General features: G+C 45.3%; 1 protein-coding gene across 1 annotated transcript in view; it reads left to right on the top strand.

The window, feature by feature from the left end:
- Positions 1-21,789, top strand: part of LOC145354430 (G protein-coupled receptor kinase 5-like) — a 244,073-nt gene that overhangs the window by 115,481 nt on the left and 106,803 nt on the right. Inside the window, exon 3 of the mRNA XM_080205752.1 lies at positions 524-636. Within this exon, the coding sequence (XP_080061878.1) occupies positions 524-636 (113 nt within the window). The remainder of the gene's footprint in view (positions 1-523; positions 637-21,789) is intronic.

Raw genomic sequence — 21,789 nt, 5'->3', positions numbered from 1 at the left:
CACTCGGTTCAACAGCAATCAGGGAAAGGTAACAAAGCTGGCCTTGTCGGTGCCACCCACCTCCCATGAAAGGGTAAAAAAAAAATTGTGCCTTTATGCTTTTGATGGACATAATGTGGTGTTCCTGTAAAATGTTCAGCAATATAATACTTCACTGTGCTGTTCACAAAATACTTAAGCGTCATGAAGAAAATACACAGGAAGCAAAAATAAATGACGTACTTTACCGTAAGCAGAATATTTTCAAAAGTGTAGAATTCATTTTCAAAACCTTTTCAGATTATGTGTTTGCAGTGCATCAGATTCCATCTATGATGGCTGGAGCATCATCCACCTTTTCATGCAGAGTGGATGAGCAATAAGTGCATCATTCACAACCTTTGAAAATTACTGTCACAATTAATAAGATGTAAGCATAAATTAAAATGACATTAAGCAAATTTTCTCAAGTACTTTATTTTTTTTCTCTCTTCCCTACCGCACACCCCCCCCACCCCCATCCCGTCACCCTTTTCCTCTGTAGAAAGAGATTATTCCAGCCTCTGTGAGAAGCAACCAATTGGAAGACTACTTTTCCGTCAGTTCTGTGAGGCGCAGCCTGAGCTTCAGCACTACATAAATTTTCTTGATTTAGTGGTAAGTTGGTTATTGAATTTGTTTCAAAGTAAGATAAAAATATTTGGGTGTTGCGCTTGGAGATCTCCGCGCCCAGGATAGACGAGGTCTGTTAATTTTTTTTTTTACCCAGCTTCCACTTATCGTTGAGTGCAGAGGTGGAGCAATTAATTGGGAAATTGCTTCAGAAGAAAATAGGACCTTGAGAGGTCATGTGATCCACTCCACACCCGCTATCTGTGTGCACCCCTGCACCCGATCATATTGTTCGGGTTTTTTGCCAAGTTTTGCTACTAGAATATGTTTCAATTGAACTCTAAATGAAATGCTTCCAATCTTTCCTTCGTGTTTAATTTGTAGGTTCAGCAGATTTGTTGTAATGCAACATGTAAAGCAGGCCCTAAACTTAAACCTGGTTTAGGTTACGTAGGCCATTCGGCCCATCAAGTCTACACTGACCACAACCCTCTATCCTCATATCCCCACATATTAACCCTAGCTAGTCTCCCTGACAGTAAGGGGCAATTTAGCATGGCTAATCAACCTAACCCTCACATCTTTAGACTGTGGGAGGAAACCAGTGCATCTGGAAGAAACCCTTGCAGACATGGGGAGAACGTGCAGGCTCCACACAGACAGTGACCCGAGGCCAGAATTGAACCCAGGTCCCTGGCGCTGTAAGGCAGCAGTGCTAACCACTGTGCCACGACACTGCCTCCATGACAGCCTGATCAAATCTGGCAGAGACTGCCTGATGTACATATCCAGTTGTATTTTGGGTACAACTGATATGGAGCTGCACTGGATGCACTCCAGTATATTTTTTTCATTTTTGTCCTGGTATCTCTTCATTAGTTTTCCGTCATAAAGATTGAACTTCTCTGTCTGGAATTACTAACAGTAAGCATGAGATAAGTAAAACATCATCTCAGCTGGTCGCATTTTATGATCACTGAGTCAGAAGATTGTCAATTTGAGATCCAGCTCCAATTTGAGGACAAGGTTAAATTTTCTGGTGATGCTGCACTTTCAGTGAGACCCTCCCTCAAGTCAACAGCAACAAAACACAAGCAAATTGTTCACTCATTGGTGTACAGATGTCTGACACAGGAGTGACTGTTACATTTGCCCACAGTCAAATTAAATGCTTTAACAGGCTTTGTTATGAGATAGCACTGTGTAAACACTAGTCTTGATTATTATACAAGTCTATTTATTCCATTTTACATGTATTTAAAGTAAAGCTAAATCATATATCTGTATTTGTAAATTCATGATCCATGGATAGTATGAACCACATTGAAATTATATTAAATGGGGTTTAATTGAAATTCAATATGCAATACCTTATCAATTTCTTAATATTGACATATTTACACAGGACAAATAATATTGCAAATTGATCATCAGTCTAAACATAAATAGAAAGTTGCCTGGGTTTTAATATGTTGCCAAAAAACAGTTCTAAAATTTAAAAATAATTGATTAATATCAATTTTGTGTATGCTAATTTTTTGTTTCACTTTAATATTGTTAATTTCACATTTTTAAAACTTGTCAGTTCAGTACTGTAGTGTTCTGTGATCTAGTCAGTCAAGAAGTATTTTTGAAGTTTTTCTTTTTAAATTTTTTATGGGATGTGAGCATCTCTGGCAAGGTCAGCATTCGTTGCCCATCCCTATGGTCCTTGACATGATGTTGGTGATGTGTCTTCTTTCACTGCTGTACACCATGTAGTGTTAGGTGGCTGGGCGGGGTGTGGTGGGGAGTTCCAGCCACAGTGAAGGGACAACAGTATCGATGGTGAGTGCTTGAAGGTGATGGTGTTTCTATGTGCCCTGCTGTTCTTCTAGATGATAAAGGTTTTGGGTGTGGAAGATGCTGCCAAAGAAGGCCTTGGTGAGCTGATGCAGTGCATTCTGTAGATGGTACACACTGCTGCCACTGTGTGTCAGTGGCGGAGAATGAGCTTGTCCTGGTTGGTATTAGTTGGTATGGGGTTCCTTGAGTGTTGTTGGAGTTGCATTCATCCAGGCAGGCGGGCATTATTCCATCACACTCCTGACTTGTGCCTTGGCGATGGTTTTGGGGACTGGGGAGATGAATTGCTCTTTGTAGAATTCTCAATACCTGCGCTGCTCTCATAGCCACAATATCTACATGGCTAGTCAAGTTCACTTTCTAATCAATAGTAGCCTCCCACGATGTTGTTAGTGGGGAATTCAACAGTAGTAATGCCTTTGAATGCCAAGGGCAGATGGTTAGATTCTCCCTTATTTTCAATGGTCATTGAATTGTAGGGCATAAATGTTACTTACCACTTGTTAGCCTAAGTCTGAATATTGTCTGGGTGTTGCTACATACGGGCATGGACTGCTTCTGTATCTGAGGAGTTGCAAATGATGTAAGGGAGAAAACATCAATACAATAAGTACTGAACAGAGTCATGATTAAGGGAAAGAATATTGAAAAAAGGAAAATACTAAGGGCTGCTCCACAGCACCAGGGACCCAAGTTTAATTCCAGCTTTGGGTCACTGCCTGTGCGGAGTTTGCACTTTCTCCCCGTGTCTGTGGATTTCCTCCGGGTGCTCTGGTTTCCTCCCACAGTCTGAAAATGTGCTGGTTAGGCTTATTGGCCATGCTAAATTGACCTTGGGGTTATTTGGATTAGCAGAGTAAAGGTGTGGGGTTACACCCAGGCCACAGGGCCTGGGTGAGATTGTGGTCAGTACAGACACGATGGGGCCTAATGGCCTCCTTCTGCACTATGGGATTCTATGCATAAGCAACATTGGATGCAATTGAAATGATGGTGCAAGCTAAATGCATACTACATGGGAAAGGTTAATATCAAAACTTAGACTTTGAGATTAGGGTAGGTAGAACATGGATTAGACTACAAAATAAATACTCCCAAGAACGTTCAGAACTTTAAGACTCCAAGATCTGTCTGTCTGCTCAGAATATTTGATTACACCATGTTCTCTTCATACATACCCTAGATAAACTTCCCCCTCAATCATGGCCAAGACCTCAAGATTCAGGAGAGTAGGAGGAAGGAAAATACAATGTATTATTTTCCTGTGAGCATTAATTTGGCACATCATTAACTTGAAAACACTTCAGTAGATTTTAACAAAAATTCAAAATGGCTGTATGCAACTTATGGCTTTGTTTGATTTTAACCAGACTTAAATGCTAAAGGTTAACAGTGAGGCCATAATTAATGTGAGCATTAGAACTTGTATACAGCCAAATCAAACCCGATTTAAAGGACAGATAAATTGAAGAGCATTATGAATATTTTAGTTGGTTCATAGTTACACTTTTAGATCTTTGTAGAGTTTGTTGTGGCACTTAATTTTTACTTGCATTCCATTCTCAACAATGTTTGATCCTGTGGAGATTAATTGGGTGGAATTCCATTCCCCTCCCCAAGCTTCAGCCCACACGGTGCAACTTGCAGCAGAGACGAAGGTGGCCTGCCATTGACTGGCAGCAGCATCTTCTAGTCCGCTGCTGTCAATGAGTTTTCTAATTGTTTGCGCCCTCTGTAGCTGGGATACCCACACCGGGGGCAGGGGGTGGGGGGTGGGTTTCACCACAACTGAAAGACCAAGAGCTATTTATTATAGCATTTTGTTATAGCTCTTGGGGCTAAAGGATAATGGGGGGAAGGGAGGATCAGGCTGTTGAATTTGATGATCAGCCATGATCAAAATGAATGTTGGAAGAAGATTGAAGGGCCAAATGGCCTACTCCTGCTCCTAGTTTCTGTGTTTCAACCCCACCAGTGGGAATGGTTGGAAAATTTTGAACATTGTCTTTTTTGTGGCTGATTTATATTAACTTAGCATTTCCGCAATAGACTGTTGTCAATTTTAATGCAAAATTAATTCCATCCTGATTCTTAACACTACACAAGGTGAAAATCAAATGGTGGGTTGATTTTTTTTTTCCCCTCTGGAACCAGTTCCTTCTGACTTGCTGGCACAGTGTTGGGAGTCTTGCGCACATCCAGCTGTATATTCTGGCATATTCTGCTGGTGCTTCAGCAGCATCCAGTGGTGGGGGGTGGGGGAGGATTTGGAATTTTGTTGTGATTGCTTATATGTATACTAGGTTAGTTTGAAGCAGCACTGTTAGATTTGTGGCAGCATGCCAGGGAAATTGGATCAGGGATTTGTTTGGTGGCAGTGTACCTTCATCTAAGTTATCACTCTTAAGTGCACAACATGAGCAGTTCTTGTTAAATAATGATGCACAAACTCTTGAAAAATGCCAATGTCTCAAAGTAACAATGCAGCGCCACCATCATGAAAGCCCCAACTTGCAGCACAGTTTGAAAGCAGAAGTGGAAAAGACCTTGCATGGGAGGGGTTAGAGGCAGTGTGGGAGGAGCCAGGGCTGCATTCAAGATTCATTTGATGGGGCACCCTCTAACTGCTTAGAGCCCAACGTTGAAATGGAGTCAGGGCTGAGAGAAACGAGCAAGACTTCCTTGAGAAGGTGCAATGGGAGCCATTGCTTTTCATTATGTTTTAACGAGAGACCACAGGAGTCACTGGCTCCTGTTGCTTCATTTGAACTTTAACAGAGAGCTTTGTGAAAATGGAAAATGCAGACAACCAATAAGCAAGCTGCTGCATGATCACCTGGTCAACAATGAAGTCTCCAATGTGCTGTCTCCAATTGGCATGGATCACAGGTCAAAGGGCATCTGGTCATTGCTGAAGGTCAGGTTGAGCTTAATCAGCAAACTGAATCGGAGAGTGCAGAGCACCTTTGTTGAGGTGGCGCACCTAAGATTGCATCCAGACCTCTTCCATCCTTTGTGGAATTAGGATGTCGAGCATCAGGGTTGGCATTGTGGTCACCTGGATCTATGACTTTGTGTTTCAGCTCCAAGGATGTATTAGGGAAATGTTAGCAGCACAGACACAACTGTAGGGCAAGACTCCCTAACTCAAAAGTGGTTCAACCTGATGGTTTAACTTTTAGCACCAAATTCACACTTTATTTGCTTCTTTCAAATTGTAATACCCATATTTTCAGTATTTAAAAAAATGTCCTTGAATTTTCAGGTTGCGGTTGTGTCAGTTGTTATAGCTAACTATTCAGATTTCTGGAGCTTTGACTTTGATGTTAAAGCAGCAATTTGCAGCCCCTTCGCCCCTTCAGTGATCACAGTGAAAACAATATGGCCCAAAATGAGCAATGTGAAGAATATTAGAAACAGGAATAGGCCACACAGCCTGTTGAGGCTGCTGCATAATTCAATAGGATAGTGGCCGATTTGGATCTCAACTCCACTTTCCCATCTGCTTCTGATTCCCAGAGAGATCCAGCAACCTCTCCATCTCAGCCGTGAAAATACTCAACAATGGAACATTTACAACCCTCTGGGGTAGAGAATTCCAAAGATTCCCAACCCCTTGAGTGAAGATGTTTCTCCTCACCTGAGTTATAAATCATCGCCCCTCCTTAGCCTGACATTCTTGCCCCTGTGTTCAAGATTCCCCAGCAAGGGAAAACAATCCCATCAGGCAGTGGGTTTGGTGGTGGCTGGGAGCATAAAATTCAGAGAGGGGCCAGAAACTGGAATTGCGCCAGCGGGATTTCCTGCTGATCCATGTCAGGGATGCCATTTGCCCGCATTACCATGTCATGAATGCTCGTTAGCGATGCTATGCGGTGGAATCATATCCCCTCTCCCATTTACGCACCACGCCAGCAGGATATCGGACCTGTCTAAATCACAGCTGCATACAAGTATTATGCAACCGATGGCCCTGACTTTGAGGTGAATGCAACATTCAATTGCTCCGACTTCGAGATGAATGCTGTGCTGTTGAATGCCAACGAGTCGCCACACTGGTGGGGGTGTAGGATTGGTCTGCTCACTGGCTTCCTCTATACTCCAGAAGAGTATGTTCTGCGGGTCTCAGCTAGGGCTTTGAGATGGAGAGCTGTATTGTGATTGCTTTGTCGATGCGGGCTAAAGGACGATGGAGACACGAGGGTCAATGGGCTATTGTGGGATTGGAGGGGGAAAGAGAATGGAAATATTGGGGACAAAGGGCCATGGTGAGGTTGGAGGAAGGGGGCCAGAAAGATGGCAGGCAGAATGGAGACTGAGTGTTGGAAGTTTGAGCCCGACATGGAAGACTAGAAGGTAGGCACACAATGGGATGGATTGGATTCAAATGGTATAAATGGGAGGACGCTTCACGCAAGCTCAGAGTGGCGGGAATTGTGTTATTTTATTGGTGTGGTACAAGAGGAGTGAGTTAGAGGAGGGGGAAGGCAGAGTTTGTTATGATCAGCCTTGAAGGAACAGGAAAGCTCATTGAAAAACAGTCATAGTTCCTGGTCTCAGCCAGGAAGTCAGGGTGCGAGATTAAAGGCAGCCGGGGGGTTTCTGAAAGTCCATTGCACATTGTGAGATCCCAGCAAGATTGGGGGACCTGAGCGGTGGCAGGGGGAGGGTTGAAGCTGGTCTCAAAGCAACAATGCAGCGCCACCATCATGAAAGCCCCAACTTATAGCACAGTTTGAAAGCAGAAGTGGAAAAGACTCAGCATGGGAGGGTTTGAAGCAGTGTGGGAGGGGCCCAGAGCTGCACTCAAAGTCCATTTCATGGGGCACCCTCTAACTGCTTAGAGTCATAACATTGAAATAGAGTCAGGGCTGAAAGAAACAAGCAAGACTTCCTTGAGAAGGTGCAATGGGAGCCATTGCTTTTCATTGTGCTTTAATGAGGACTTCAGGAGTCACTGGCTCCACAATTCTGTTGCTTCACTTGAGCTTTACAGAGGGCTTTGTGAAAACGAAAAATGCAGACAACCAATAAGCAAGCTGCTGCATGATCAATGAAGTCTCCAATGTGCTGTCTCCAACTGGCATGGATCACAGATCAAAGGGCATCTGGTCATTGCTGAAGATCAGGTTGAGCTTAATCAGCAAACCAAATCGGAGAATGCAGAGCACCTTTGTTGAGGTGGCGCACCTAAGATTGTGTCCAAACCTTTGCCATCCTTTGTGGAATTAGGATGTCGAGCATCAGGGCTGACATTGTGGTCACCTGGATCTGTGACTTTGTTTCAGCTGCCAGGATGTATTAGGGAAATGTTAGTAGAACAGACACAGCTGTAAGGCAAGACATTGTCTTTCTGTTTGGGAGTGGGAGATCTGCTATATTTGTCCCGTATTAATTACTTGAATGCATCTATCAGTTCACAGGGAGGAATATTGAATATTGGAGCCTGTGCACAATGCTGCTTTCTGGATGGCCACTGCACTTCGTCTCTGAAAGGGAAAATTCTGCCCATAGTGTCAACACTGTCAATCCAGTTCAAAACAATGAGATCACCTCTCATTCTTCAGAACTCCAGAGAGTATAGATCCAGTTTGCATAGGCACACAGCATAGGATAACTCTCTCACTTCAGGGATCAGTCTAGTGAACTTGCTGTACAGCCTCCAGTGCAAGTATATCCTTCCTTATGTGAAGACCAAAATTACATACACTATTCTCGTGCAGTCTCGCTACAGCTCTATACAACTCCAGCTAGACTTCTTCACTCTTATAGTCCAAACCCTTTGCAATAAAAGCCAACATGCCATTTGTCTTCCTAATTGCACGCTGCACCTGCACACTAACTATGTGTTCCTCGTACAGGTATACCCAAGTATCTCTGGACATCAGCGTTCACAAGTTTCACACCTTTAAATGAAATCTGCTTTTCCATTCTTATTACCAAAGTAAATAATTGCACACTTCTTCGTGTTATTCTCCATTTGCCACCTTGTTGCCCACTCATGTAACCTGTCTGTATCACTTCACAGTCTTTTTACGTCCTCCTCAGAGCTTGCATTCCCACCTGACTTTGTATTGTGATTAATCTCTGTCTCTTCATCTAAGCACCTGTAGCTGGGGCCCCAGCACTAATCCATGCATCTAATCACAATCTGCCCATTTAAAGTTGTCCCATTTATCCCTGCCCTTTTCTTCCTGTCTATTAATCAATTCGTTGCCAATGGTAGTATGTCACTCCCAACTCCATGAGACCGTAGCTTGTACGTTATTGAGTGGCACTTTATTTTGTGCCTTTTGGAATCCAAGTACACTGCACATACTAATGCTCTTTCATCTATCCTACTAGTTACACCCTCAAAAAAAGCTAAATATATTTGTCAAACATTGTTTCCCTTTAAGAAAACCATGTTGATTTTGGCTGATCACACTACTATTTTCTAAGTGTATTATGATTTCCTGAGTAATAGATTCCAGCACTTTCCTGACAACTGATGTGTGGGAATTATGGACCAGTTAACTGGTTTTCTGTCTCTCCCCTTTCTCGAATTGTGAAGGGTAGATTTCTCCCTCTACGTTGGGTCAGACAAATTTACCATTGTGCCCACATTCTGCTGCTAAAAGTGTTTGTCTGTATACATCATCTGGTAGTTTTGCTCCTCACTTTGCCCAGTTCCCAGTTGGTGTTATTAAATCATTGGCCTACACCCCTTTGTGGTGTGTGATGAGTTTTAACTGGGGGACCATGAGGAACAGATTCCCTGTATATCCTATCTTCAGCATGGTGGCACAGTGCTTTGTGCTGTTGCCTCTCAGCTCCAGGGACCCGGGTTCAATTCCTGGCTTGGGCACTGTCTGTATGGAGTTTGCATGTTCTCCCCTTGTCTGCGTGGGTTTCCTCCAGGTACTTCGTTTTCATCCCACAGTCCGAAGATGTGCGGATCAGGTGCTTTGGCCATGCTAAATTGCCCCTTAGTGTCAAGGGATTAGTGGGGTAAATATGTGGGCTTTCGGGGATAAGGCCCAGGTGGGATTGTTGTCACTGCAGACTCGCTGAGCTGAATGGCCTCCTGCACTGTAGGGTTTCTATGATTCTTGCTGAAAAGAGATGAATGGACTGGCAAGATCTATTTGGAATGGAGGATAAAGGGATTTTATGTCTCATCTCTTAACTCAAAATGCACTTTTATACTGGAAAAACTAATACTTCTCTATCCCCATCTAAAATCAATGATGTTTGTATACACTAATCATAGAATCCTAGAATTTCTACAATGCAGGAGGAGGCCATTTGGCCCATCAATCCCACCCAGGCCCTGTCACCATAACCCCACATTTACCCTGCTAATCCACCTGACTCTTCAGGGCAATTTAGCATGGCCATTCAACCTAACCCACACATCTTTGGACTGTGGGGGAAAACCGGAGGGAACCCACGTAGACATGGGAGAATGTGCAAACTCCACACAGACAGTGACCCAATCCAGGAATCGAACTCGGGTCCCTGACACTGTGAGGCAGCAATGCTAACCACTGTGCCGCCATGCCGTGTTCTATAGTATTTCGCAATCCGGGAATTGAAGTAATGCTGGTATCTTCTGCACATTTCGTGTCCTGATTGGGAAAAGTATCTAAGCTGCTCAGGAAACATAAATGATTATTAATGATGAATCTTTCTGGGGATTGATTGAAATCATATTGAATGCTGGCATTTAGTACCTTGAGTTATACCCTATGTCCAGCCACAGCAATGAGGTATGGACAAAAAAAATACTGCAGTCAGAATTCCAAAAGATTCCTTCTGCATATTTTCTGTCAAAAATATGAGATCGATAGTGATTGTGTTTGGAAATTCTGCTCTGTACTGTGATGGCAAAAATAAAAGAAAGTTTGCATTTTAGTTGAAATTATTGTTCCAAGCATTTAAATTTCTGTAGATACCCGCAGCCTCTGTTTGTTATTAACTTAGTGTCTGCCTCACATGGGGAAAAAAAGATATTAAACCTTTGTTTTGTTATTCTTGTAATCCACTGAGGCCTGTGGATTTGATTTAGACTGGCATATTTTCTCAGTCAGGTATTTCTGAAGTTTCCATTATTTCTAGGGAATTTATAAAGTAAATCCAGGTGAAAAATTGTTAACTGAGACAGCATTGTTAATGAACTTTATCTTGGCAGTTACCTGTAAGCATAATTTAATGTGGCATAATTCGCTCTCCACCAAACTGAAGGCTATGTAAGGGTTAATGCTCTTCGAATGAACCAGTTTGCAATCTGACGATGTGCCAAGTTCTAATGACTCACATATGGAGCCTTAATTTTGACCAAATTATTTGTTTAAGACTCTTGGGAGTATGCACTCAGTGCAGTTTAGCATTAGACAAACGCATAAGGATGCAACAGCCCAATAATTGAAATACAGCAACTGCTTTCAGACATAGACTTCTGCCTTTATCAGTGTGTGTATGTGTGTGTCTCTCTCACACATTTCTGCCTCTGTCTTGTGAGGTCTCTTATTATCTTGTACATTTTCTCAGGTTTGTTCAGTTTGCCTTGGGCTTTCATTTCTGTTTCTGCTCCTGTAGATCTATCTCTATCCATCCACACCACCCCCCACCTATTCTTGCAACCTTGTGTCTCAATCTTTCTTTGCCTCTGGCATTCTCTCTCACTCTGGGCAGAATTTAATTGTCACCATATTGGACCCATCCAGTGTCTCTCCAGCCAGTGGTAACCCCCTCTGTGGCTGTTTCTGGGAACTCTGACAGGATTTAATACCAGTCAGTCAGTATGCTGACTGCCACTGGAGTCTCCTGCCCCTGCGGAGTGTTTTTCCTGTCCCAACAGCACCACCAGGAGCAATGGCCATTGCTGGTACTACAGTAAGCCCCAGTTTTACTGGATTGTCACTGGATGCCCAGATGACAAGCTAAGTGGGGCTGGCTGATTGGGGCAGTCAGGGAGTGGGGAAGGTAGTGAAAGGCAGGTTGCACTGTCCAACCCTTGCTGCGAGCAGGCCCCCACATTGGGCATACTTGGCCGTAGGCAGGACTTAGAGTGGTTACCCAGCAGCTTGTCCTCATGGTGTAGCTCCCACCTGTTATTGATTGAATAAGAATAACATAGGATGAGGGGCTTGATTGTTTCCTTAATGTGAAGGCCATTCTCCATCCTTCCCCCACCTCTCTCCCTCTGTTGCTGTCTGTGTCTGTCTCCCTCTTTTGCTCTCTCTATCTCTTTCTCCCTCCATTGCTCTCTCTGTCTCTTTCTCCCTCCATTGCTCTCTCTGTCTCTTTCTCCCTCCATTGCTCTCTCTGTCTCTTTCTCCCTCCATTGCTCTCTCTGTCTCTCTCTCCCTCCGTTGCGCGCGCTCTCTCTCTCTCTCTGTCCCCCTCCCCCTCCATTACACACTCTCTCTCTCCCTCCGTTGTGCGCTCTCTCTCTCTGTCTCTCTGTCTCGCTCTCCCTCCGTTGCTCTCTCGCTCTCCCTCCGTTGTTCTCTCGCTCTCCCTCCTTTTTGCTCTCCCTCTCTCTCCCTCCGTTGTTCTCTCTCTCTCCCCCTCCATTGCGCGCTGTCTGTCTTCCTCCGTTTCTCTCACTCTCTCCCTCCATTGCTCTCAGTCTCTCTCCCTTTGTTGCTCTCTCTCTCCCCCCTCCTCTGTTGTTCTCTCTCTCTCTCGTTCTTGCCCCTTCTCTGTTGCTCTCTCTCGCTCTCTCCCCCCCCGCTGTTGCTCGCTCTCTCTTCCCCCCCGCTGTTGCTCGCTCTCTCTCCCCCCCCCGCTGTTGCTTGCTCTCTCTCCCCCCCCCCGCTGTTGCTCGCTCTCTCTCCCCCCCCCCCGCTGTTGCTCGCTCTCTCTCCCCCCCCGCTGTTGCTCGCTCTCTCTCTCCCCCCCCGCTGTTGCTCGCTCTCTCTCCCCCCCCGCTGTTGCTCGCTCTCTCCCCCCCCCGCTGTTGCTCGCTCTCTCTCCCCCCCCCCCCCCCCCCCGCTGTTGCTCGCTCTCTCTCCCCCCCCCCCGCTGTTGCTCGCTCTCTCTCCCCCCCCCCCCCTGCTGTTGCTCGCTCTCTCTCCCCCCCCCCGCTGTTGCTCGCTCTCTCTCCCCCCCCCGCTGTTGCTCGCTCTCTCTCTCCCCCCCCGCTGTTGCTCGCTCTCCCCCCCCGCTGTTGCTCGCTCTCTCTCCCCCCCGCTGTTGCTCGCTCTCTCTCCCCCCCCCCCGCTGTTGCTCGCTCTCTCTCTCCCCCCCCGCTGTTGCTCGCTCTCTCTCTCCCCCCCCGCTGTTGCTCGCTCTCTCTCCCCCCCCGCTGTTGCTCGCTCTCTCTCCCCCCCCCCCGCTGTTGCTCGCTCTCTCTCCCCCCCCCCCCCCCGCTGTTGCTCGCTCTCTCTCCCCCCCCCCCCCCGCTGTTGCTCGCTCTCTTTCCCCCCCCCCCCCCGCTGTTGCTCGCTCTCTCTCCCCCCCCCGCTGTTGCTCGCTCTCTCTCCCCCCCGCTGTTGCTCGCTCTCTCTCCCCCCACCCGCTGTTGCTCGCTCTCTCTCCCCCCCCGCTGTTGCTCGCTCTCTCTTCCCCCCCCCCCCCGCTGTTGCTCGCTCTCTCTCCCCCCCCCCTGCTGTTGCTCGCTCTCTCTCCCCCCCCCCGCTGTTGCTCGCTCTCTCTCTCCCCCCCCCCGCTGTTGCTCGCTCTCTCTCCCCCCCCCCCGCTGTTGCTCGCTCTCTCTCCCCCCCCCCCCGCTGTTGCTCGCTCTCTCTCCCCCCCCCCCCCCCGCTGTTGCTCGCTCTCTCTCCCCCCCCCCCCGCTGTTGCTCGCTCTCTCTCCCCCCCCCGCTGTTGCTCGCTCTCTCTCCCCCCCCCCCCCGCTGTTGCTCGCTCTCTCTCCCCCCCCCCCCCCCGCTGTTGCTCGCTCTCTCTCTTCCCCCCTCCCTTTCCCCCTTCTCCACTCTCTCTCTCACAAACTCTCTTTCCCTGATCTTACCCCTGCCTGTTTCTATCTCCTTCTCCATTCCTTCTCCCTTGCATGCATTCTTTCTTTCTCTTTCTCTCCCTCCACCAATAATCTTTCTACTTTCAGCTGGTTGTGAACTCAGAGGGTTGAGGTGAAACATTGTAAGATTTAGGATCATCCTGACAGACTTTCCGATTAGTTACAGGGTGTTATTGTGCATCCCAGAGTGTAGACCCTCACGTTACACAATCAACTAAGAAATTTGCTTGAGTTGGTTTAAATCTATTAGCTGGTAGATGTTTGGATTAGTTTAAGAATACATTTGAATAGGATTAAATGTGACTGTACGGTCTTTGAGGAAATGCGAGACTGTGTGTTCCATTTGAATTTATTTACATATACTAACAAGCCTTGCATTATCTTCTGCTAATACTCTGGCTAATGTTGGAACAATTTGGACTCCTTGTGATATAATTTGAAAATGCACTGTTGTATGGACCGATCACTTTGTATAAGAGTGAAGGTGAATCATCATAAATCTCCAAACATAAAATTAAGTCAATTTAGAAATATGAAAAAGGAATTAAATATAAGCAGACTGTATTTTTGGGGCTCTACCAGCGCTAAATGTTTACTGCTCATGTTATTGAAGTGATCAAAAGTTGTGGGAAAACTAAAGGGCACTGCACATATTGAGGTCACTGCTCTAACAGTTGTTTAACACTTAAATAGTTATTCTGATATCTGTCTTTTCATTCAGTCTTCAAAATATTTGTGAAAGCTTCCACAATTTTTTTTGCAAATGACATTTAGCAATAAGCTAATGTACTGTTGTTGTCAGATGTCCATACCGATTGCTTCAGTCTCATTCACTACTAATAAGTGCTGATCCAACTGCCCTGCATCTCGAGTGGTCAATTGTTATGACAACAATCAGGATATGTCATCTGACAAATTAAGCCTAGCATTCCACAAAAGCACCATTCCCATTTTAATCATCGTAAAGAGTTGACTTGTCAGCTATCTTCAAACATGGATAATTGCCGTGACTTGGAAACCCAGTTAGCTGGCTTTTTTTTTGTGTTATGCGTGGAACTTTGCATCAGTCTATAACTTTGAAAAGGCTGTGAAATTATGGTTCTAACATGTACTGCTTTAAAATAGCCAGTTGTGCATCCCTCAGTGCACTAGCAATGTAACCTTACAATTTTGGACTGTACATTGTGGTGGCAATGATGGTGAAACTGTCAGCATTCATCATCATTACTTCTCTAAAACTGACAGCAAAGTTTATTTATTAGTCACAAGTAAGGCTTACATTAACACTGCAGTGAAGTTACTGCGAAATTCCCCTAGCCCCCACACTTCGGCGCCTTTTCAAGTCAATGCACCTAACCAGCGCGTCTTTCAGACTGTGGGAGGAAACCCACACAGACACAGGGAGAATGTGCAAACTCCACACAGACAGTGGCCCGAGCTGGGAATTGAACCCAGTTCCCTGGTGCTGTGAGGCAGCAGTGCTAACCACTGTGCCACCCCAGCAATGTCAGGGGGACTGGCTAGGGTAAATGCATGGGGTTGTAGGGATGGGCCTGGCTGGGATAGTGATCGTTTCCGACTCGATGAACCAAATGGCCTCTTTCTGCACTGTAGGATTCTATGGTTCTAAGATGCTGGCATTTTTTGAGTGTTATGTGTGGAACTTTGCATCTGTCTCTAACTTTGAGAAATCCATGAAATTATGGTTCTAACATGCACTGCTTTAAAATAGTCGATTGCCCTAGCAATGTAATTGTACTGTATTGCACTGAACATTGTGGTGGCAATGATGGTGAAACTGTCAGCATTCATCAATATTACTTCTCTAAAACTGATGGCAAGCTCTGGAGTCTGCATTTGCGGAGTTCAACGTGAAAATTTAGAAGTTTCTGCCAGTGTTTCTGTTCTTCACCGATACTGCGCTAACAGTCCCCTTTTGATTACAGTCCCCTTTTGATTACAGTCCCCTTTTGATTACAGTCCCCTTTTGATTACAGTCCCCTTTTGATTACAGTCCCCTTTTGATTACAGTCCCCTTTTGATTACAGTCCCCTTTTGATTACAATTAAATAGAAACCACTGAACTAATAAAAAATTGTCTTTCCATTTTACTGGAAAAACCCTTGGAAAAGTTGCACCTTGTTGAATGAGCTTTCAATAGCATACTCTGTTTGTAATCACTGCGGCTTTGTGCTAGAAAAAACAATTTTAAATTTGTGGAAAGTCACATTACTTCCTTATGGAATTTAATGTTGGCAAATGTGAGGTTGTCCACTTAGGTAGGAAGGACTATTACTAACGTGGCGAAAAACTGCAGCATGCGACGGTGCAGAGGGACCTCGGGGTCCTGGTGCATGAGTCGCAAAACCCCAGCCTGCAGGTGCAGCAGGTGGCCAGGAAGGCGAATGGGATGCTGGCCTTGATAGCGAGGGGGATTGAATATAAAAGTAGGGAGGTCTTGCTGCAGCTGTATAGGGCACTGGTGAGGCCGCAGCTGGAGTACTGTGTGCAGTTTTAGTTGTCACACTTATGCAAGGATATTTTGGCCTTGGAGGGAGTGCAGAGGAGGTTTACTAGGCTGATACCGGAGTTGAGGGGGTTGAACTATGAGGAGAGGCTGAATAGACTAGGCTTGTACTCGTTAGAGTTTAGAAGAATGAGGGGAGATCTCATTGAGACATATAAGATGATGAATGGGATGGATAGGATAGAGGTGGAGAGGCTCTTCCTGCTCAGTAAGGACAGTAGGACTAGGGGGCACAGCCTCAAGATAAAGGGGGGGGGCGGTTTAGAACAGAGTTGAGGAGGAACTTCTTCACTCAAAGTGTGGTGAATCTCTGGAATTCTCTGCCTGTTGAAGTGGTGGAGGCTGCCTCGCTCAATATTTTTAAGACGCGCGTTGATAGGTTTTTGATAGGCAAGGGGATTAAGGGTTATGGGGAGAGGGTGGGAATGTGGAACTGAGCCATGACAGATCAGCCATGATCTTATTGAATGGTGGGGCAGGCTCGAGGGGCTAGATGGCCTACTCCTGCTCCTATTTCTTATGTTCTTATGATGAGAAAATTCACATTCTTATAATCGTTTTTAAGAGGTTGATTCATGATGTGGAATCATAGAATCCCTACAATACAGAAGTAGGCCATTCAGCCCATCAATCTATCCATGTAACCCCATATATTTACCCCACTAATCCCCCCCCAACTTGCACATCTTGGGATGCTAAGGGGTAATTTAGCATGGCCAATTCACCTAACTTGCGTATCTTTGCACGATGGGAGGAAACCAGAGGGAACCCACACAAACATGGGAGAAAGTGCAAACTCCACACAGACAGTCACCGGAGGAAGGAATTGAACCTGGGTCCTTGGTGCTATGAGGCAGCAGGGCTAACCACTGTGCCACCCTTAGCTTCTAGCTTCATCCCCCAAGTATGCACCAATCATTTATTTTACTCTTTCTAAAATTCTTAACAATGCAAATGTTCAGTTGTTTTTGCTTCCTGGTTTGCAGTTTGTGAGAATACTGCAATGTGATTGGCTGCTTACCCTGTTTGGTGACATCGCTGTTGCTGGGCATCTGGACACCCACTTGATTTGACACCAGATTCAAGCTGATGCCCTGAAAGGGAAGGTTTGTGCCACAGGGATGATTAGATTTTTGTGGGCAGCTTTCTTTGAGATCAAGCTTCATCACTGGCTGTGAAATTTGAGCCAACATATCCTTCTCCCCTCTCCCTCCCATTTCCTTTCCTTCTGGTTCCCCTCTTGCCTCACCCCTACCCTTCTTTCGAACTATACTTTCATTCAGCCTAATCACAGAAGGGAGTGCTGCAGTTGTGGATTGCCAAGAAAACATATGATCATCATCTTGCATATGAAGATACCTCCCAATGTGGAAGTGGCAATAAATTTGGATATATAACACTAATGCAACTACTAAATCAAACAACCATCATTTTACTCCCTTGCTTCAGCATGGGGACATGAATCACAGTGTGTGTAAAGATACCTCGATCAACTCTAATTTAGAAATTGGAATACTTTATCTCACTTTTACATAAGGCAATCTTACATGGAATGAATTGTGATCATGGTTCTTCATCCAAAGCCAGTTATCTGAACAACGTACTCCAAAATTGTTCTGCCAGATGTGTGGACCTGCATGTTTATGTAGCAACGAATGTCAAACCTGGTCCTTTGTGGAATTTTAATTGCATCTAAAAGCAAACATCCAAAAGATTTACAAGGTTGATACAGAGGTTATATACTTATCAGGAAAGGCTAAGCAGTTAGGGGGCTCTGTTCTCTAGTCTAGAAAAGAGAAAGCTGAGGGACAAAGCAACGGAGGTATTTAAATTTTTGTTGTAGTGTTACTTGTGGAGTGACCAAAACTTAGCACTCTTTTATCTCAGCTGGCCACCAGTACGTGCAATAGGGTACTTGGGAGAAACCGCTTCACCCAGAGTGATCAGAAAGAATGTGGAACTTGCTGCCAAAAGAAGTGTATTTTTAATCTTTGAAGGAATGTGGGCTGGGCCAGCATTTATTGCCCATCCTTAATTCCCTTGAACAAAGCGGCTTGTTAGGCCATTTCAGAGGGTGTTTAAGAATCAACCATACTGCTGTGGCTCTGAGGCAGCGCGGTGGTTAGCACTACTGCCTCACAGCGCCAGGGACCCGGGTTCAATTCCAGCCTCTGGTGACTGTGTGAAGATTATACATTCTCCCTGTGTCTACATGGGTTTCTTTCAGGTGCTCCAGCTTCCTCCCACAGTCCAAACTTGTGTGGTTAGGTTGATTGGCCGTGCTAAATTGACCCTAGTTTGAGGGATTAGCAGGATAATTATGTGGGATTTCAGGGATAGGATGGATTTGTTGTCAGTGCAGGCTTGATGGGTGGAATGGCCTCCTTCTGTACTGCAGGAATTCTATGATTCTGGGCCAGACCAGGTATGAACAGCAGATTTCCTTCCCTAAAGGACATTAGTGAACCAGATGAGTTCTTTCAACAATCGACAATGAATTAATGGTCATCATTAGACTTTTTAATTCCATATTTTTACTGAATTCAAATGTCACCATCTGAACAAAGAAAATTACAGCACAGGAACAGGCCCTTCGGCCCTCCAAGCCTGCACTGACCATGCTGCCTGGCTTATCTAAAACCCTTACCCTTCCGGGGACCATATCTCTCTATTCCCATCCTATTCATGGATTTTTCAAGATGCTCCTTAAAATTCTCTACCATATCTGCTTCCACTACCACCCCCAGCAATGAGTTCCAGGCATCCACTATTCTGTGTAAAACATCTGCCTCATATGTCTCCTTTAAACCTTGCCCCTTGCACCTTAAACCTATGCCCCTAGTAATTGACTCTTCCACCTTGGGAAAAAGCTTCTGACTATCCACTCTGTCCATGCCTCTCATAATCTTGTCGACTTCTATCAGGTTGCCCTTCAACCTCTGTCTTTCCAGTGAGAACAAACCAAGTTTCTCCAACCTCTCCTCATAGGTAATGTCCTCCATACCAGGCAACATCCTGGTAAACCTTTTCTGTACCCTCTCCAAAGCCTCCACATCCTTTTGGTAGTGTGACAATCAGAATTGAACACTATATTCCAGGTGTGGCCTAAGATTCTATAAAGCTGCAACATGACAATTTTTAAACTCAGTGCCCCGGCCAATGAAGGTAAGCATGCTGTATGCCTTCTTGACTACCTTCTCCACCTGCATTGCCAGTTTCGGTGACCTATGTACACGTACTCCCAGATTCTTTTGCCTATCAATACTCTTAAGGATTCTGCCATTTATTGTATACTTCCTATCTATATTAGACCTTCCAAAAGGCATTACCTCACATTTGCCCAGATTAAACCCCATCAGCCATCTCTCCGCCCAAGTCTCCAACTGATCTATATCCTGCTGTAACCTCTGATGGTCCTCATCACTATCTGCACATCCACCAACATTTGTGTCATCCGCAAACTTAATCAAACATTTTCCTCCAAATCATTTATATATATTACAAACAGTCAAGGTCCCAGCACTGATCCCTGGGGAACACCACTTTTCACAGTCCTCCATTCAGAAACTCATCCTTCCACTGCTACCCTCTGTCTTTTTTTGACTGAGCCAGTTTTGTACCCACCTTGCAAGCTCACCTCTGATCCCATGCGACTTCACCTTCTGCACCAATCTGCCATGAGGGACCTTGTCAAAGGTCTTATTGAAGTCCATGTGTACAGTATCCACTGCCTTACCCTCATCAATCATCTTTGTTGCTTCCTCAAAAAACCCAAACAAATTAGTGAAACATGACCTCCCCTTCACAAAACCATGTTGCCTCTCACTAACACGTCCACTTATTTTCAAGTGGGAATAAATCCTGTTCCGAAGAATCCTCTCCAATAATTTCCCTACCATTGATGTAAGGCTCACTGGCCTGTAATAACCTGGATTATTCTTGCTACCCTTCTTAAACAAAGGAACAACATTGGCTATTCTCCAGTCCTCTGGGACCTGCCCTGTAAGAAGTCTCACAACATCAGATTAAAGTCCAACAGGTTTATTTGGTAGCAAACGCCACTAGCTTTCGGAGCGCTGCTCTTTCATTAGGTCCTGATGAAGGAGCAGCGCTCCAAAAGCTAGTGGCTTTTGCTACCAAATAAACCTGTTGGACTTTAACCTGGTGTTGTGAGACTTCTTACTGTGTTTACCCAAGTTCAATGACGGCATCTCCACATCATGACCTCTCCTGTAGCCAGTGAGGATACAAGGATTTCTCTCAAGGCCCCTGCAATTTCCTCCCTTGCCTCTCTCAGTATTCTGGGGTATATTCCAGCAGGCCCTGGGGACTTGTCTACCTTAATGTTTCTCAAGAACCCCAATACCACCTCCTTTTTGATTTCAACATGCCTCAAACCATCTACATATCCTTTCTCAGACTCATCATCCACCAAGTCCTTCTCTTTGAGTACTGATGCAAAGTACTCATTTAATACCTCACCCATTTCCTCTGGCTCCACACATAGTTGCCCTCTCCTGTCCTTGAGTGGGCCAACCCCCTCCCTGGCTACCCTCCTTGCTCTTTATAAATGTATAAAAAGCCTTGAGATTTTCCTTAATCCTGCTGGCCAATGCTTTTCCGTGACCCCTTGTAGCCCTCCTTAATCCTTGCTTAAATTTCTTTCTATTTTCCTTGTATTCCACACTTGCTTCATGTATTCCCAGTCTCCTATCTTTGACAAATGCTTTCTTTTTACTGTTTGATTTGGCTCACAATATCTCTCATTATCCAAGGTTCCCAAAACTTGCCATACTTATCATTCATACTTGCAGGAATGTGCCGGTCCTAAATCCCTATCAACTTAAATGTGAAAGCCTCCCACATGCCAGATGTTGATTTGCTCTCAAACATCCGCTCCAATCTGCATTCTTCAGTTTCTGCCTAATATTGTTGCAATTAGCCTTCCCCCAATTTAGCACCTTAACTTGAGGACTACACTTACCTTCATCCATCAGTGCCTTAAAGCTTACTGAATTGTGGTCACTGTTCCTGAACTGCTCCCCTATTGAAACATCAACTACCTGGCTGGGCTCATTCCCCAATAGCAGGTCCAGTATGGCCCCTTCCCTAGTTGGACTATCTACATACTGTTTCAAGAAGCCCTCCTAGATGCTCCTTACAAACTCAGCCACATCCACACTCCTAGCACTGAGAGTCCCAGTCAATATAGGGGAAGTTAACACCTCCCACCACAACAACCCTGTTACTTTTACACCTTGCCAAAATCTACTACATATCTGTTCCTCTATTTCCCGCTGGCTTTTGGGTGGCCTGTAGTAAACCCCCAACATTGTGACTACACCTTTCCTATTCCTGAGTTCTACCCATATTGCCTTGTTGTATGAGCCCACCGAGTGTCATCCCAGAGTACAGCTGTGATATTCTCCTTAACCAGTAGTGCAACTTCCCCACCCCTTTTACCTACCCCCCCCCCCCCCGCCTTCTATCCTGCCTGAACTGTCTCTATCCTGGAATGTTAAGCTGCCAATTCTGTCCTTCCCTTAACCAAGTCTCTGTAATGGCAACAAGATCATAGTTCCTAGTACTAATCCACGCTCTAAGTTCATCTACCTTACCCGTTACACTTCTCGCACTTGAAACAAATGCACTTCAGTCCACCAGACCCTCTTTGATTAGCAACCCCACCCTGTCTGCTGTTTCTGAGTCTTACTGGCCCTACTCTTTGGTTCCCCTTCAGCTAATTTGCTTTGGTTCCCACGCCCCTGCCAAACTTGTTTAAATCCTCCCATATGACACTAGCAAACCTCCTGGCCGGAATATTTATGCCCTTCCATCCTTTTTATTCAGGCCCCATC

This window comes from Carcharhinus amblyrhynchos, chromosome 17, assembly GCF_965287045.1.
Source record: "Carcharhinus amblyrhynchos chromosome 17, sCarAmb.v2.hapA, whole genome shotgun sequence".
NCBI lineage: Eukaryota > Metazoa > Chordata > Chondrichthyes > Carcharhiniformes > Carcharhinidae > Carcharhinus > Carcharhinus amblyrhynchos.
This window is presented reverse-complemented; position numbering and strand designations above follow the sequence as displayed.